Here is a 17820-nt window from a genome sequence, read left to right as displayed (position 1 = left end):
TTAGGATTTCTAGGCTAATTTACTCCTTTGTAAGGGTTGTTTGTAAATGTTGATATACAACATTTGAGACTCTTAAGACTTTTTCTCTTCAAATAAATATTATTGTCATTCCTAGTTTTTTCAAAGTTTCATTTCTTCATAATTGTTCTTAGAAGATCTGATAATTAGAACCAACATTTTGTATCAGAACCTATCTAAAGAGCATGTCGTCGACAAGATCAACCAAAGATGTGGCGACAATGAAGATTGGAAGTGAAGGGACGTGACTCTCATATCCGTTACTCACGAAGAGTAACTACTTAGTGGGTAAACTTACAAGCACAATGAGTGTGGGAAGTCATGATGCTCGACGAGGTCGACAAACGGAAGGATATAATGGTTCTCGCCACCATCTATCAAGTGCTCCCTAAGGACGTCCTTTTCATTGTGGCCGAGAAGGATTTTGCCAAGCTAGCGTGTGAGACGCTAAAGAAAATGCATGTTGGATTGGAGAGAGTCAAGGAGAAAAAAGTGCAAACCCTAAAGACATACTTCGAGGCGATTCGCATGAAGAATGGGGAATTAGTGGGTGATTTCGCCATAAAACTAGCATCCATCATGACAGGTATTCGTTCGTTGGGAGAGAAGGTGTAGGAGATCTTCGTCGTCAAGAAGTTCCTTAGAGTGTTATAGTGATCGAGCAATTTGGTGACCTTAAGAATATGATCGTCGAGGATACGTCGGTCGTCTCAAAGTCCACGAGGAGAGACTTTGCGGCTATAGAGACCAAAAGGAGGAGCACAAATTGCTCACGCATGATGAATGGATGTCACGAATGAAGAAAAATGAAGAAGCCAATTTTTTTTTTGGATTGTCGAGTCGCAGCGCCAACGGTGGAGATAACCCAGGTCATGCCAAAGGACAAGGTCGAGGGCGAGGTCGTGCAGAAATCTCACCTCGACAAAAAGACACCAAGCCCTGCAAAGACAAAAGTATAGTGAAGTGGTATGCTTATCAAAAGTACGGGCACTACGTGTCTTAGTGTCCTAGCAAAAGGTCTGATGATGAGGCAAACTTCACTAGCTTCTATGACGAGGAGCCATCATTAATGTTTGTTGAGGTAGTGACGAATACTTTGCCCGAAGATGACAAGGAAAACATCCCTAGCTTTTTTGACGAGGAGCCAACATTAATGTTTACTGAGGGAGTGATAAATGTTTTTTATTGAGACGATGAGACAAACCTTGAAGAGTTTGTGCAAGAACTGTCCAAAGAGGAACTAGAGGTGGTGTTTCTCAATAAAGAGAAAGTCATGGAGAAACTCCTCGCAAGTGGCGATGAGTGTAATCACACTGACGTGTGGTACCTTGACAATAGAGTAAGCAACTATATGACAGACCATCGAGAGAAATGAGCTTGACGAGAAAATCACCGAAAATGTGAAGTTCGAAGACGGAAGTAAGGCGCACAGGTTTCTTGATCCAACTTGTGAGAAAATTTGTGTGAGCAGAATTAAGATGAGATCGGGATGGGAGACACAAATACAGTAGAAACTCTATAAAATAATACACTTGGGACGACCAAAATTTATTAATTAAAGGAGTTATTAATTAATCGATAAATTAATAATTATTAATTTATATATTAATTAATATTTTATTAATTTATAGTAAAATACTTAATTTACAAACACCTTTAAGCTTCCACTTAATTACTTGTATACAATGCATGTACTGTATATCAAATGAATTGCCCAATTTGAAAGAAACCTTCAATCTCCCACCTTATTATGCTTCTTGTGTTCAATGTATCACTTTATGGACATTAAAAATATTTTCTACATAAACAAGATCAAAATACTGTAAGTTAACACAAACAAACCATACACACAACATAGCTTTCCATCTTAAAGGTGTGAAAAACAACAATGACAGACGAGATTCGAAGAGCATTATGCAAGCACAATAAGAATAATCCAAGTCTCACTCAAAAGCAATTGCAAGAATGGGTTCATAGTAACTATGGTTTGCAGGTGGGAACTCTAGAATTTGATCAAAGAGTTGGGTTATCGCAATGCAATGAATGTCGAAGATGTTCTGACTTACCCAGAAAAAAATGTAGTTGCACAGTTGTTGACTGATGAAAAAATTATTGAAAGCGTTATTGGAATTAATAAAGATGATATCGATGAAGAAGATGATGAAAGTTCTACAATTGAGCCCCCTTCGCGAAACAAAGCTATTAAAGCGGCAATCACATTGAACAATTTCTTGTTTAGCTATGAGAAAACAACAACATAAATTCTTACCATGCTAAGCAAAATTAGAGACGACATTCAAGGGAAAATTGATTTCAACAAAAAAACAAAAGACAATTGAGTCATTTTTCAAGAAACCTTCATAAATTATTCATGTAAGGGAGGTGCTTTTTCCACCCCCTCCCATATTCTCACCCCCGCATTCACTACTCAATTAACTCCTAAATTATTTATTTATCCCCATCATTTTTATATATTTACCTTTCTTATTTTATTTAATTTACTTATTTTATTTTATTTAATTATTAAGTTTTTTTATTAAATATAATTAATTAATTAATTTTTAATATATTTTTTTAACTTTATTTATTTAATTAAAAATACAAAATATTATTATTTTTATATTATAATTATTTAAAATATATTAAATATTGAAATGTGTACTAATTTAATAAAATATAAATATTTAATATTTTATTATATTATATATATATATATATATTTTAAAATATTTATAAAAATCAATTTTTTTTATAAATAAAATTATTTAACAAATAAATAAGATAAAGTTTTAATATATTATATATTAATAATTAGTCAAATTAAATATAATGTTTTACTTAAATAATATAAACGATAACATTTGCATAATATATTTAATAATATTTTTTATTAAAATATTTCATATTTAACTTTTTAAAATATTTATTTTATATAAAATTATTTTTTTTAATTAATTTATTATAATTTTATTATTAATATATAATATTTAAAATTAATTATATATCTTTTAAATAGAAAAAAATATTAAAAATTAATTAATTATATTTCATGATAAAAAAACTTAATAATTAAATAAAATAAAATAAGTAAAATAAATAAGATGAAAGGTAAATATATAAAATTAATAAGGATAAATAAGTAATTTTTGAGTTAATTAAGGAGTGGGATGGGGGGCGAGAATATAGGAAGGGTGGGAAAAACAATTTGCTTCCTGTAATATGCTATATATAAGAAATTATTAATTTATATTTTATATTGGGTCTAAAGAAATTATCAAAAATGTATTATCTTATAATTTTAGCGAATTATTAATTTAAAACCCTATCCTTTAGTCGGGACCGGCCAAAAATATTATCTTAAAGAGTTTATTAAATAACCGACGAGTTTCTACTGTATTATCCCGATGAACTACCAGTCAAACCGGAGAAAACTGTCATTCAGATTGAAAAACTAGACGAATTATAACTATTGACATTATGAGTAAACTAACAAGTTACTTTTAAATTATTTTAGAAGAAAACTTTGGACATAATACAAAGTAAAATTAATTATCTATTGATATGGTATATAAGAAGTTGTTAGAAAATGTTGAGCATATGATGAAAAAAATACACAATTTTCTATAAAAATATAATATATATATCATTACTCATATATAGAAAATTAATAATTAATTTGTTAAAATTCGGTAATTAAATTAGTGACGTGTATTATTTATTTAATTATTTATAAATATCATGTAAATAATAAGTTAATTATATTTGAAATCATTAAAAAAAAAAAAAAAATCATTTCGCATAATAAAGAGTATAAAGTTGTGAGATTTAAAAAAAAAAATCAATGGATTAATTTGAGATTTTAAATAGAGTTAAATAATAAACTAGGCGTAAGAATAAAAATTGGGAAATATCACGTTAGTTTCACTCTATCTCTCGTTCTTGATATCGAATATGAGTAAAAGTAGAGAGAGAGAAGGTTCTATTCTCGAATAAAGTCTAACTCACTCCACAAAAGGAGAAACTATGGACGAGATACTTCATCCTCCGCCATAATCATTCTCTTCTCTCATTGTATCTGAATGCCGATGGATCCTCTCATAATCAAGATCAGAGCACTTCTTTTTGCTTGCCTTCATCTCTGCCGATCTCGCCGTCCAGGTACTATTCTCTCTCATTAACGTCTCTTTGAGTAATCACGAAGCTCTGATCACTGATCTGACCTGAATTTTCGAGAATTCGTTATAATTGTGCTAGAACTGCGAACATTATCCAAGATATAGAAAATGCTTATCTCCTGCTTCAATCTCCTACTTGAATCTTACAATGGAACCTCCCTATGTATATGTTTGAATTGAATCGTCATTACTTGTTCGTCAATAAAGCGATAATTCAGCTCCTCGCTCAATTGAATATATAGCTAGTCTTGTAGCATGAACTTGTTGTGATGATTTTGAGCATAACAGGAAGCAGAATATTATCTGGAATAAAATGTTTACCTGTGGTATACATTATCATACAAACGCGAAAAGAAATGATTATACAAGATAGAAAAAACTACACAGTTGATTCAATGCTTTATAAAGTGTGCAACTATCTGCTATAGTAAGTTAGTAACAGTTGAAGTAATACAATCCAATCGGAGATTAGATCCGGAAAAGCTCTGTATTCGTGTGGAGATCTTATTGCGCTTCTTGAAGATATTCGAGTCAATTAATTGTTCGTATTCAATTTGTACATAATTTTTTTAATGTTATGCTTTTATCGTTGTACTTAAACGATTTATTAACTAAATGAACCAATTAAAAAAAAAAAAATCCTGATCTGGTTTATAGCATTAGCTCAATACTAGCATAAACTACCTCAAGTAAACATTTAGTTTATAGTTTGATGAATCGAAATAATAGTGAATAATCTGTTTAGTGCTGTCACATACTTCAATTGCTTTCTTTTTTCTTTTGTGAATGTATCTTTTTCAGGTAGACATCCTTATTTGAGATGTTTCTCATATGATGATATAAAGAAGGCAACAAATGGATTTCGCAGAATTATGGACTCCTCTTCAAATGGACCTGCTTATAAAGCCGCATTCCTTGATGGGCATGTCGCTATGGTAAAAGAAGCAAAAACTTTTAATGAAGATAAAGATGGATTTTACAGGGAAGTACAACTGTTGGAACGCTTACATCACCGCCATATTATTTCGCTTTGTGGATTCTCCACAGGCCGCAAAAGGTTTGCCATCTGACTCAAACATTTTAAAATTTGGTATTCAATAATGTTTGGATAATTTTGATTCGAGGTCTATTAAAGAGATAGGACTACAGGTCACCTGAGAGCATTTTTATGATGAAATTCCACACTGTCTATACTAGCAGCAGCATGGGTGTTTAGAATAATATAAGTTCATTTTGTCAAATAGATAAAACTATTTCCATCTGGAATTGTAAAAGTGATAGTAAATGCTATCAAATGATCCGCAAGAAGTATGAAGATTGTATAATCTAATGGCTGCCAACCAAAAACAGTTTTAAAAGTTTAACTCCTTAGAGCATCTCCAGTATGATTAGGTTTCTATTTCATATGTTTTTTATTATTCATTAATTTGGTCATTTCATAGGTTGATAGATCAAAAAGAAATTTTACAGATTATATCAAAATCAAACTAACCATGTAACTTACATTGACCACAAGTGATTCCACATAAGTGAATCATTTGATCAGGCAAAACATATATTCATTTGGCTTATATGAATACAAGTAAACAACAATGTCCCTTTTTTTTTGCTAAAATCCCTGCTCTTAACAACAACTTCAGATTCCTTGTCTTTGATCACATTGAGAATGGAAGCCTCAAGGAGCATCTGAATGGTAAACTTTTGGTTAGGATTTCCCTTTGTGTTCTATTTCTCTCTTGTTCTGGGATAATAAACACTTGGCTTTTGGCAGATCCTCTTAAAACACCCTTGAATTGGAGAACCCGATTACAGATAGCCATTGGTGTGGCAGCAGCCCTGGTTAGAACTTAGAACAAACATTTTCTTATCCCACTATATTCTTTTGTATTACGATTCTACTTCTATGACACAGAAAATATCGATTTTGAAATGCTATACAGGAATATCTTTATTTCTTCTGTGATCCACCTCTATATCATGTCTCCATCAGTTCAAGTACCATAATGCTGGATGAGAACTTCAACGCAAAGGTAAAACTTCACGATCGTCATTCCATAGATATACTTCTTTTACAATTTCCAAACATTTTACAACCTCTGCACCTTGTTGTTTTTGCTCTCATCCATGGAAGGTCTCTGACATTGGCCTTTTTAGCTCGGGTAGAGATCAAACTGTATTACCACACTATTCGTGTCCAAAAGGTACATTTTGAGTTAGGAAACTCCCATCTTTTTATCTTTGTTAGCATTTAGTAATACGTGTTTCTGCTCTTGTAGAATGTATAGAGGAGGTTAGGAAAAGATTGATATTCCAACTTGGTTTGTTAATTCTCGAGCTAATTACTGGACAATCGTCGGAAAAGGGAAGTACTGATCTAATTGAATGGGTCCAAGATTCACATTTTTCCAATTCAATACATCTGATGATAGATCCGGATCTAGGAAATAGTTATGACTCTAGAGAGCTTAAAGATCTTCTATCTGTAGCCAGGTTATGCATAAAGTCTGTTGATAAACCAACTAAATTTATTCCACAAGTATTAAGGTATCTACAAAAGAAGGTTTCCATCCCCACCATAAACTAAATAATAATATTTTTTCAGATTTTATCATCAATTGAATATGATTTGTTTCTCTTTAGAATAAGGAGTGATAGGCCAAACAATTTATTTTAGTGGGGCTCAACAACTAACTGGTTATTAGAGTCTAAACTAATGAATATTTATTCATTTTGCTGTTGGCTGATACTGTAGTGAACCTAAACATTTTATACTAACATCTGTTAATTGCTAACCCTTAGGCTATACTTTGTTTGAGTTAGTCCTTAATTATCTTATTGGTTTTCATTTTTGTATACAAATTCAATTTGCCTAGTCAGTTGAGGTCTAATCCACACAGATGTTACTCAATTTAGATTCTTGATGAGAATCGAACCTAAAACTTTTGATTTATTGGAAATACCCCTTAATAAGGTTAGCAAGAGTAATCGCTTTTATAGTAGTTGTATATTCCCATATACCACAATCACAATCTATGTCTTATGACTCTTATCCGCACAAGGTTTAGAGTGTCCTAAGCGAAAATAAATAAATTTGATTCATGGTTTTCATTTTATTACATATATTTTATGTTATGTTGATTAAATATAATAATAGTTTTATATTATCATTAAAAAAAATAATTAATAATAATAATAATAATCAAAGTTTGATTGGTTAAATAATATATTAATATATACAGCGGCCCAATGTTGAAACCTTGTTAGTGCACTTTTTGTTTTCTGTGCCCGAGTTGATAATGACCCAGTGCAAAAATATCTTAAATGTATTTATTATTATTATTATTATTATTATTATTATTATTATTATTTTCTTATCATCCATATACCAATTAATATCATTGGGACATTAATAGCAATAGGTCATTGTTGGGCACATTGCACCAATATTGGCCCTATTTGAAATTTAAAAATATTGACTCTTTCAAAGTATTTTTTAAATAAGTAATGATAAAGACCGTGAATTTGATTTAATTAATGGTGTCTAGAATGATGTAATAACACGTGATTCCAAGTTCAATCACGTGTTATAACATTATTCCCGACACCATTATGACATTAAATTACTGCTCTCTATCGGTTCTCTATCGTTGCTCTTTCTAAATTGACATGTATCTTTGACATGTATCTTCCTAGGAAACAATTATTCTTCTATATTGAATCGACATAAAAACTAAAACTCCATTGTTGGTTTCCAAGTTCCAAAGCCTCTTCATTTTTAGCCTTTGTAGTTTAGGGCTTGAGTTTGCTTCTTCTTAGGAAGCATTTCTTCTTTTAGATTGAATCAACTCTATTGATGGCTTGCCAATGTCTTAAATTTATAACCTTGAATGAATCTGTATTTATTGATTCTGTCAGTAAAATAAAAAATGCATAATGATGAAATGAGCTGGAAACTAGCCAGACAGGCAAGAATAGGTCTCTTGATTTTGTGAATAAAAACTGGAACCCCACACAAAGGGTCCAGAGAGGGACATGAGATGTAATAATGTCTCCAGGTTACTCAAAACAGTAATAATATATAGATTTTGAGATCAGAAAACCATTTCATTCTGCCAAGATCCTCTGCTCCCGAAATCTCTATTTCTTCTCAAATGTAGGGCAAGGGTAAAACGGTAATTTTAAAAAAATATTTACACTTTTACTTAACAAGGGAGTCAAGAGATTTGGAGAGAGCAGACAACCCTTACTCCTTCATACTCAAACTCTTTGAATGTTTGTTTACAAATTTTTTAATTAATAAATGAGTTAAGTGACATTATTGTAAGATGAAACAATGATTATCTAACTATATTTAAGTTAACATAATCATTGTAATAAAAAACATAACAATAAAGAAGTGGGACAAGAAATGATTTTGTCTAATATTATTATTATTATCATGTCCAATTTAACAAACTCAACAAAATAGGTCAATAAAGATTGTAGTAAGATTTGTGATCATATCATATACATTTAAAAAGGAACTTCCCTTTCTAATCATCTTAACCATAGAAAATGAAGTTTTTGTCAAAAAGATGCAATCAACAAGCCTTTAATAGATAAAGAACATAATTGATTGGGACTTAATAATTATTTTATTAGAAGATTAAAAATTTGGCTTTTATTACATATCTTTGTAACATCTACATCCAATAGTACACTTTAAAATACACTAATTCTTCTCAACTTTTATTTATTTATTTTTGTCAATAAAAAAATTAACAATTAATGTATACCTAAGGATCAAAACACACAAGACCTCAACTTATATACAATAGGGCATAACTCAATTAATCTCAAGGTATTTTTTGCAAAATAACAGTGAAACAAGACATGAAAACATCCAATAATTAACTTAAGAAAGTTACATTTACTAGCAATAAAAAATCAATTGCATTAAAGAACATAATCAAAAGATAACCCTTCATACATAAATGAAAAGCGTTAGATCAATTGAATGCTCTCAACGATAATATAAACGAGTCTATATGGAGTTATTTTATATGATTATTCCATCAATACGATCCTTTTAAACTATATCACAATCCCAAATTTAAAGTAGCTATAAAAACTAGCCCTAGAATGGTCCAATGTTTCCACATCTAGAATAGTTCTAATTACATGTGCAATAAGTTAAAACAAGAATTATAAAATTTATTTTTAAAATTTGAATTAAAATAAGGACATTATTAAACTAACTACACACAAAAATAAAAAATAAAAAATAAATGGGATGATTATTATTTTCAAAAACTGCCAGTTAAAACTACCAACTCCACTACTCTACTCTAGTTTAATTAATTTATAAATGTAATTATTTAATATTCCTGATTTAGTAAATTTATTAGACAATAATATAATAAATTTAAGCATGCATTTAATGTTAGACAGAAGTGAGTCAAAGGGTGTCGTTATTAAGCCTAATTAAAAATTAACAATTTCGAATTACGTTATATTTATTTAAAAAAAAAAACTTATTTATTTTTATTTATAGATTTAAAACAAATAAATTAAATAATACAAAATTTACGCATCCCAAAATTCATCTTCAATCGGTTCTCTCTCTCTCTCTTCCACTCTCCACTCCATACTCTCTTTCTCTCTCTTCTTCCTTCTTCTGTAACTGCATTCAACCACACAATCTGCAAGAAGTTTGGCGTCTACGTATATCTTCTACCGGAGAAGACTGTAGATCTGACCGGAACTCTCGTCGGCGACGGTGACAGTTATAGTACTTCGAGTATAGATATCATTCATCAATGTGAAAATTCGATTGTTCGTCGTCTTCTCTTCTATGTCTGAGTTTTTCCTTTTAACTTGCTCATTAACTCGTTATGTTCATGACTGTAATCTACATTTCATTTCATTTGATTCTCCTTGTTTTTCATTTGCTCAATTTCGTCATTTCTAGACTAAATTTGTTTGATATTATTGTTTTTTAATCATTTTCTTCCATTTTAAGGAGATTTACCGTGGATTGTGTTTAGGCATTGGATTAGGTACATGGATAACTGAAATCGGACATAGAAATGTAGGTTGACCTTTAGTTTGTCTTCATTGAAGGCTTTAAGAACAGACTTACGAGTAGAATCATTTATCAAGTTAGATCTGTAAGTAGTCTTTCTCAACGTTCAAATTGTTACGCTGAATTGCAATAGTATTATTTTTAATTAATGTTTTACTTTTCTCTGTTGATGAATCTGCCAATAGAATTTGACTTTGAATTAATGTGTATTGAAGTTTTGGTTCCTTTATTTGCATTAATGCAGTTGTAATAACTGATTGTTCATGGTTTTTATTTACAGGTTCATAATTCGGATTTGGTTGTTGAAATAATACTTCCATGGGGGTATCAGGGAAATGGATTAAAGCCTTGATAGGTTTAAAGAAGTCGGATAAGTCTCGATCTTCTTCTGATAAGGATGGAAATGTGAGTTTTAATCTATTGGAATTTATTTTCTTTCCTTTTGTTCATTTCTTCCTTGTTTAAGGTTGGTTCATAACTGCAAGTAATTAATAGGAGATTTTCGTGGATTTTTTGTTGGATTTATTTGAAACAAGTTTAATACATATAACATACCCTATCATTCAAAGTATCTTCTCTAATGTTTTCTATATGTTGTAGAAACATGGATTTTTTCGCCACCGAAGAAAGAATTCAGTTGAGATTGATACTGATATACTTAAAGATGAGTTCAGTCAGAAGATTCTGCCAAAGTTTAATGTAAACAACACCTCTGCAGTATCAGAAGGTTTTTCCCCATCTAGCTCACATCAGGTGCAGGACGTAACTCAAGTTCAATGGTATTCACAAGAAGACTTGGCTTCCGTACGCATCCAAACAGCTTTTAGAGGATTTTTGGTAATGAATCATTTTTTCCTTCCTTTAGTTAGTTTATCTTTTTTCTTTCTTTAAGATCTAAATGTCATTTTCTGTGTTTGTTTTCATAGTAGAGGCTTTGTTTTCTTTTCTTGTAATTTGGCAAGACATTTTGGATTTCATGAATCTGTATCATTATATCATATGCAAATAATGCAGTGATCTTTTATAATGGTCCCAGCCATTTGGCTTTAATAATGGTCCCAGGTCCCAGCCAGCCATTTGAGGAATACCATCCTTTGAGCTTTTTGAATCTTTAGGAGTTACCCAGTGGATAGAACTAATGAACTATTGGGGATAAAACCAAAACATTTATCAATTAAGGCTTTGCAATAATGAAATTATTAATTGTATACTATGGTTATTGCAGGCTAGGCGGGCTCTTAGAGCTTTAAAGGGGCTGGTGAGACTTCAAGCCCTTGTCAGGGGTCATGCTGTGAGGAAACAAGCTGCAATAACTCTTCGCTGTATGCAAGCTCTAGTTAGGGTTCAGGCACGAGTACGAGCCAGACGAGTTCGTCTGGCACTGGAGAATCAGACAACACAACAGAAACTGCAACACCAACTTAATCATGAAGCTCATGTTCGAGAAATTGAAGTAAGATGCTTTATAATTTACTTAATACTCATGGGTGTTTCTTAGCTGTAGAACAAGGCAACATGGTTTCATTTGGAAATACAACTTCTGCCATCAAACCATATTTAGAAACAAGATGTATTTAAAAATATAACACTGTTTTATTTTCTGAAATCCTAAATGCTATTCCAATGGGGGAACTCAGGATGGATGGTGTGATAGCGTGGGATCTGTCCAAGAAATTCAGTCCAAGTTGATTAAGAGGCAGGAGGCTTCAGCCAAGCGTGAGAGGGCTATGGCTTATGCACTGGCTCATCAGGTAAGAATTTTGTTAATGAAAGACAAAATTTAGAAAATGCTAGTATATTCTTGTTGTCTCCTTCTCTCGAGCTTGTTTGATCTTTGGGTTATTTAAATAAATAAATAAATATATATATATATATATATATATATATATATATATATATATATATATATATATATATATCCTTCAACCATCATCAAATCACTTAGTTCATCAGCTAAAACACCCTTACTTAGATTTTAGTAACTTAACCCAAATAATCCATAAACCCTACTTTTTCATTAAACAAGATTTTGATTCCATAACCTACTATTTTTTCAAATAACCCCACATGAAGATCAATTTTCTTTGCATTTATCTATGTGGAGTTTTATATTGGTGACTTGAAAAACAATGTTATCTGCAGTGGCAGGCAGGATCCAGGCAACAAGCTAATATGTCTGGATTTGAACCAGATAAAAGTAGTTGGGGTTGGAATTGGTTGGAAAGATGGATGGCAGTTAGACCATGGGAGAATCGTTTTCTTGAGATGAATATGAAAGATGGAGTAAAACTCAATGAGAGTGTAGAGTCAGCCCAAAGCAAGAATATTGGTATTAAATCTACAATGAGATCGGCAGGCAAGAAGCCTGTACAAATTGATTTCTCGAATCATAAAATAGGTTCATCTCCTCCAGACTGCTCTACTCCTTCCCCTAAAATGTCAACTAACATTCTAGACATAGCTTCTCATATTTCTTCCAAGCTGAAGAATAATCCAAATGTTAAAGATGCTGATCAAGAAACTGGCCAAAAACTAAACATTGTGTCAAGATCTCACAGCAATCCTAAAGAGAGATCTTTAGTTTCAGATAGTAAGCAGCTGGCTAAGAAGCGGTTTTCTCTTCCTAACGCGGGTAACCTCTCTAGAAACTCAATGAATTTTAATTGCTGAATTAGAATTAGTCAAGTCTGTGAAAAATAAATGTTGAATAAAGTCAATGAAACTATTCCTGTTTTCAAATGTGATTTCAGGACCACAAGAACTTCTAGTTATGTCTGACTAAATCTTATTGTCTGAAAGCATGAAAATCACGGTATCATTGATTTTGTGTTTCAAATATGTCTCTGTACAGGGCAAGGGAGAGTACCCCATAATCTCAGGAAATCTGATGGTCCAAGTGGAGTGAAAAAGACACCAATTTTGCAAAAGTCCTTGAATGGTAAACCGCGGTTGAATTGGAGTAATTTAAGCCAAACAAAATCCATCTCGTAGGCAACTGTCTTGATATTGAAACACTCCTAAGCTAGATTCTTACTCGACTTTTCGCCATTGTACATATTGAACTCTCCTAGCAGCATTTGCCCATTCCATAAGTTATTATTGTCAATTTTCGGGATATTTGAAGTTAGTTGTTTTTGCTTAATGGTATTATTGTATCTCATTCTTTAATTATTCATATGCTTATTAGATTATAACATGTTTTGTATGGTTGGAAACTAATAAAAATGCCATAATAATATATTAAAATGTGTAGTGCAATCTAGTTTATTTTGATAATCTTACTCAAAACCAAATAATGTTGTTTAACTTCTTTATGATAAATGTTATGGAAGTTTAATTTTCCTTATTTTAATCTGTCCATATATAATTTTGATATAATAAAAACTTAGATATGATATAATGAAAGATTAAGGAAATTTTTAATTTTTTAAAATAAACTCTTAAATTAATTAAACACATATCATTTAAGATTTTAAGAATTTACAAATTATTTAGATTTTGTTATTTTATATTATTTTACATAAATAAAGTGAATTCATATTTATAAATTAAAAAAAATACTTATTCAAACAAATGAACTCTTTGATTTGTAATTATTTTTATTTCAGTGCTGTCTGTTTATTGCTTTTTAAAATTAATTAAATATATATTATTTGTTAAAATAAATTTTATAATTTTATGTAAATTCTCAAATTTTATGAATTTAGAATTACTAAATAATCTTTTAAGTAATTTTTTGACAGCCTAATATTAATTAATGGTAGGATGTAATGTGTTTTCTAATATACCAATTTGATATTTAACTGATTGGATATTAACCTTTTATTATTATAAAAAAATATTTAAAATTGTTATTATAGTGGTATTTTTGTAATTAAAATTTGTTTTTATTAATTATTATAAAATTACTTTAAATTATTTGATAAATATAGTGGAATGTTCAAAAATATTATCAAATTATCCTAATTATCTTATACATCTAATATTAAAAATATAAAGTCCCATACAAATACAAGATCTAAATAAAATATAAATTTATATAAAAAAAAAAAACTAAAAAACATTGGTGAAGATATTCAATAATTTGTGTTATTTTAAAATATCACATCAATATAAAACAATAAATACTCATTATTTGCTTATACAATACTTTAACCTAAATTGGAAGAAAGGAAGAATACGAGCAAAGGAAAGTGCCAATAAAAGATTCTAAAGTAGATATTTTTTTTTAAAAAGAAAATATATTTTAGAATCAAAATATCATATTATTAATTAAATCTCTTTTATTGATTTTTATTTATTTAGAAAATAAAATTTAATGAATATATTTAAAAACTACTATTTTCTCTAATTGGATAAAATATTATTATGGGTGAAATTATCAATTAGAGTTTTTATTGGGCTAATTATTTCTTCTTTTAAAATTCACCATTTAAATTCATTAAAAATTAATTATTGTATTAATAGTTTCAAGTGTTGTTTCGTATCATTTATAAATAAATAAAAGATTCATTCACTAATTTAATTAATTGGGCTAAATACTATTTTGACTATTGAATTTAATAAAATCGATAATTAAAATCCTAAATTTACTGAAATTCGATAATTTATTTATTTATAAATGATATATAAATAATAAGTTAATGTCATTTATAATTATTCATTCTAATTTCACGATTCAACCCATCATTACTATTATTATTATTATTATTTTTTCTTAATGAATACGAGTGAATTGTGTTTATTCAAAATATTAAACAAAAGAAAAATTAATAGTTCAGAAAAAAAAAATTAATTTATGCAAAATGACAAAATTGTCCAACCCTTATTTGATAAGACTAGTCAAACTTGACAAGTCTAAATATTTATTTTATATTTCATCTCTCTGGAAGGACGAGTAAAATTAATTAATTAATTAATTATATATTGTGATATCTTAAATTAGTAATTTATTTATTCAAAATATTTTCTCATTAATTAATTAATTAATTAATTAATTAAAAAACATAATTAAAATTATATTATACTATATAATTAAAATAAAATTATTGTATAGAAGTGGACCCCACCATCTACCATCTTCTTCTTCCTTGTTGTTTCTTCTCTTAACCATGAATAAATAAAATCCTCTCTTTCTCTCTCTTGATGAAGAAACCCTAATTCTCAAATTCTCAAATTCTCAATCTTCATGCTTTATAATCATGATTCAGATCTCTGAAAATGCTTAGCAGCTCGTCTTCTTCTTCATCGATCATCGGCATATAGAGATTGATTGAGTTACTCTGATCATGCCGTCGTCGTCGTCTTCATCCTCATTTCCATTGGTACCTGTTCTAACCCTATTACTCTCCCTACCTCTTCTATTCATAATCGCTCCTAAATTCCTTTCTCCAAAACAAATCCAAATCACCCTTCCCGACGAACTAGACGATCTCGCTCTTTTCCGAAGAGCATCCGCCGCAGAATCACAACCACACCGACTCCCAGGTCATCGGAATCATCTAGGTTCAACAAACGCTAAGCCGAAAATCGCTTTCCTATTCTTAACCAATTCAGATCTTCAATTCGCACCTTTATGGGAGAAATTCTTTAAAAATGGATCTAAAGATTTATATAATATATACATCCACGCAGATCCCACCGTTAAAGTCTCTGTCCCTGGAGGTGTTTTCACTGCAGATAGATTCATACCAGCGAAACGAACTCAACGTAGTTCGCCTACTCTAATCTCCGCCGCTCGTCGGCTTTTAGCGAACGCTCTTCTTGACGATTCAGCTAATGCGTTTTTCGCGTTAATCTCGCAACATTGTATTCCTTTACATTCATTTAAATTCGCTTATAATACTCTGTTCCATCGATCTATTACTGATTTGACTCAGTTGGGTAAACTTGAATATCGGAGTTTTATGGAGATTGTATCTAAAGCTCATTTTCTTAAGGATAGATACAATGCTAGAGGTAGAAATGTGATGCTACCTGAGGTTTCTTTTGATCAATTCAAAATTGGGTCTCAATTTTTCGTTATTACAAGGCGGCATGCTGTTACTGTGATAAGGGAACGTAGGTTGTGGAGGAAATTTCGTTTACCTTGTTTGTCACTTGATTCGTGTTATCCTGAAGAACACTATTTTCCGACATTGATGGCAATGGATGATCCAGAAGGGTGTACCCATTATACATTGACTAGGGTTAATTGGACTAATAGTGTAGATGGTCATCCACACTTGTATAGATCATCTGAAGTTTCTCCAAAGTTGATTTACAAGCTCAGGGAATCGAATTTCACTCAATCTCACTTGTTTGCGAGAAAATTCTCACCGGATTGCTTGAAACCCTTGATGAACATATCTGATTCCGTCATTTTCCTGGATTAATTTCGCCTTGGTAAGTACTAAGTCGATAATTTCATCATGTTTTCTGCATATTAGTTTCATTTTTATCTGTCTATGAGTGGGATTTAGGAGTTCTAGTAATGGATTTATGAATTAAGTGTTGATAGTTGTTGTAATAGGTATAGTTAACCCATTTGTCGCTTTGCAGTTGAATTTAGAAGCTTTTAGAATTCCTTTTTCAATAATGGCTAGTAATGTTGGTCACTTAGAGGCACGAATTGATAAATTTCCTGCGTGTTTTAACGAACAGGTGAAAGAATAATGTGATTTTGAAGTGCTCTGGAAGCAAAGCACGAATCTTGGATTTTTGTTTTTTTTTACCATCATACGACATGGGAAATGAAGGAAGAAGGGAAACTAGTAGTTGTAGTAGTAGTAGTAGGTTTTACAAGTAAGAAGACGACGAAAGAAGTAAAACTGTTGTTGCTGCTACTGCTACTAGGAAACCCAGAAACCTTGCGGCTCTCTCAAATCTCAGTTGTTTTGCGATCAATTGTGAAATACAACAAAAAATAACTGTGGAGATATGAGAGGAGAGGATGTAATAGAAAAATATGTGTACTTTTAGAGACCAAAGGAAGGAGAGGTTTGAAATTGAAGTAATATGTACATATATTTGTTGGTGAAATGAAAATGTTTGTTTTGTATACTCAGAAGTATGTGTGTTTTTCTTTATCCTTTCAGGGGAATCAATGAATCAAATGAATGTCATATCTCCTTCTTTGTGTATTATTTACCCTTTAGAGCATTGCAATCTTAATATGTAATTGAATCTCAAGCAATTTTAGTTGTTTTTCAATTAATCATTCTATTACATAGGTATGGTCTTAATCATCAACTTGGGTACTCAATTTTCAGTTTTGTTTGTAGTGATAAGGATCTGTTTTTACTTTAAAGGGTAAAAGAGATCAAATGTTTTTGATTTCATTAATAAAGTCCCTCACAAGGATTCTCAAAACAATAGTGTATTTAATTGACAAATTATGAGTTCGATTCTTCCTTAAAACTCTTAAATTGAAGTGGATTTATGATGGTGATGTAATGTTAAGTTCTTTTATTAGAAAAGAATGTCTTTAAGTTGAAATGTGTGATATTACTTTAGTCGTGTCAAGTTTTTCAACTTATTTTGACTATTGTTATTTCATTAAGATAGTTAAAAGTGATATGTCAT

The 17820-nt window shown here is 30.5% G+C and overlaps 3 protein-coding genes across 5 annotated transcripts; all 3 read left to right on the top strand.

Annotated features, from left to right (window-relative positions):
- Positions 1-339: 339 nt before the first annotated feature.
- Positions 340-6792, top strand: LOC124911979 (probable receptor-like protein kinase At1g49730). Its single transcript, XM_047452529.1, has 11 exons — positions 340-604; positions 1914-2011; positions 2109-2251; positions 4125-4176; positions 4273-4356; positions 4919-5250; positions 5834-5886; positions 5965-6032; positions 6134-6223; positions 6325-6394; positions 6470-6792. The coding sequence occupies exons 1-11, from the start codon at positions 340-342 to the stop codon at positions 6775-6777; spliced, it is 1563 nt and encodes a 520-aa protein (XP_047308485.1). The 3' UTR covers positions 6778-6792.
- Positions 6793-9773: 2981 nt separating this feature from the next.
- LOC124920273 (protein IQ-DOMAIN 5-like) lies at positions 9774-13425 on the top strand. Of its 3 annotated transcripts, none has more exons than XM_047460720.1 (7): positions 9774-9951; positions 10538-10662; positions 10858-11094; positions 11483-11710; positions 11895-12008; positions 12400-12889; positions 13109-13425. In XM_047460720.1, the coding sequence occupies exons 2-7, from the start codon at positions 10576-10578 to the stop codon at positions 13246-13248; spliced, it is 1296 nt and encodes a 431-aa protein (XP_047316676.1). In that variant the 5' UTR covers positions 9774-9951; positions 10538-10575; the 3' UTR covers positions 13249-13425. The 3 variants fall into 3 exon arrangements, with proteins under 3 accessions (XP_047316676.1, XP_047316674.1, XP_047316675.1); XM_047460718.1 differs by having other exon boundaries at positions 9774-10007; XM_047460719.1 differs by having other exon boundaries at positions 9774-10028.
- Positions 13426-15380: 1955 nt separating this feature from the next.
- On the top strand, positions 15381-17298 carry LOC124920270 (glycosyltransferase BC10-like). The gene is made up of 2 exons (XM_047460717.1): positions 15381-16641; positions 16900-17298. Exon 1 carries the CDS (start codon positions 15546-15548, stop codon positions 16629-16631), a length of 1086 nt encoding a protein of 361 aa, XP_047316673.1. The 5' UTR covers positions 15381-15545; the 3' UTR covers positions 16632-16641; positions 16900-17298.
- The last annotated feature ends 522 nt before the right edge of the window (positions 17299-17820 follow it).

The sequence above is a fragment of the Impatiens glandulifera genome, chromosome 1 (genome assembly GCF_907164915.1).
Source record: "Impatiens glandulifera chromosome 1, dImpGla2.1, whole genome shotgun sequence".
Taxonomy (NCBI): Eukaryota; Viridiplantae; Streptophyta; class Magnoliopsida; order Ericales; family Balsaminaceae; genus Impatiens; species Impatiens glandulifera.
The sequence above is the reverse complement of the archived record's forward strand: the minus strand, read 5'-3'. Positions and strand labels throughout refer to the sequence as shown.

Bases quoted from the DNA above. Each gene is read 5' to 3' on its own strand.
- LOC124911979 (XM_047452529.1), top strand. From the start codon at position 340: ATGATGCTCGACGAGGTCGACAAACGGAAGGATATAATGGTTCTCGCC. The intron at 2,252-4,124 runs GTTTAGCTATGA...CTCATAATCAAG, and splicing joins ATCACATTGAACAATTTCTT to ATCAGAGCACTTCTTTTTGC. The intron at 4,357-4,918 runs GTATATGTTTGA...TGAATCGAAATA, and splicing joins TTACAATGGAACCTCCCTAT to ATAGTGAATAATCTGTTTAG.
- LOC124920273 (XM_047460720.1), top strand. From the start codon at position 10,576: ATGGGGGTATCAGGGAAATGGATTAAAGCCTTGATAGGTTTAAAGAAG. The intron at 12,009-12,399 runs GTAAGAATTTTG...TGTTATCTGCAG, and splicing joins CTTATGCACTGGCTCATCAG to TGGCAGGCAGGATCCAGGCA. The intron at 12,890-13,108 runs GTAACCTCTCTA...GTCTCTGTACAG, and splicing joins GTTTTCTCTTCCTAACGCGG to GGCAAGGGAGAGTACCCCAT.
- LOC124920270 (XM_047460717.1), top strand. From the start codon at position 15,546: ATGCCGTCGTCGTCGTCTTCATCCTCATTTCCATTGGTACCTGTTCTA.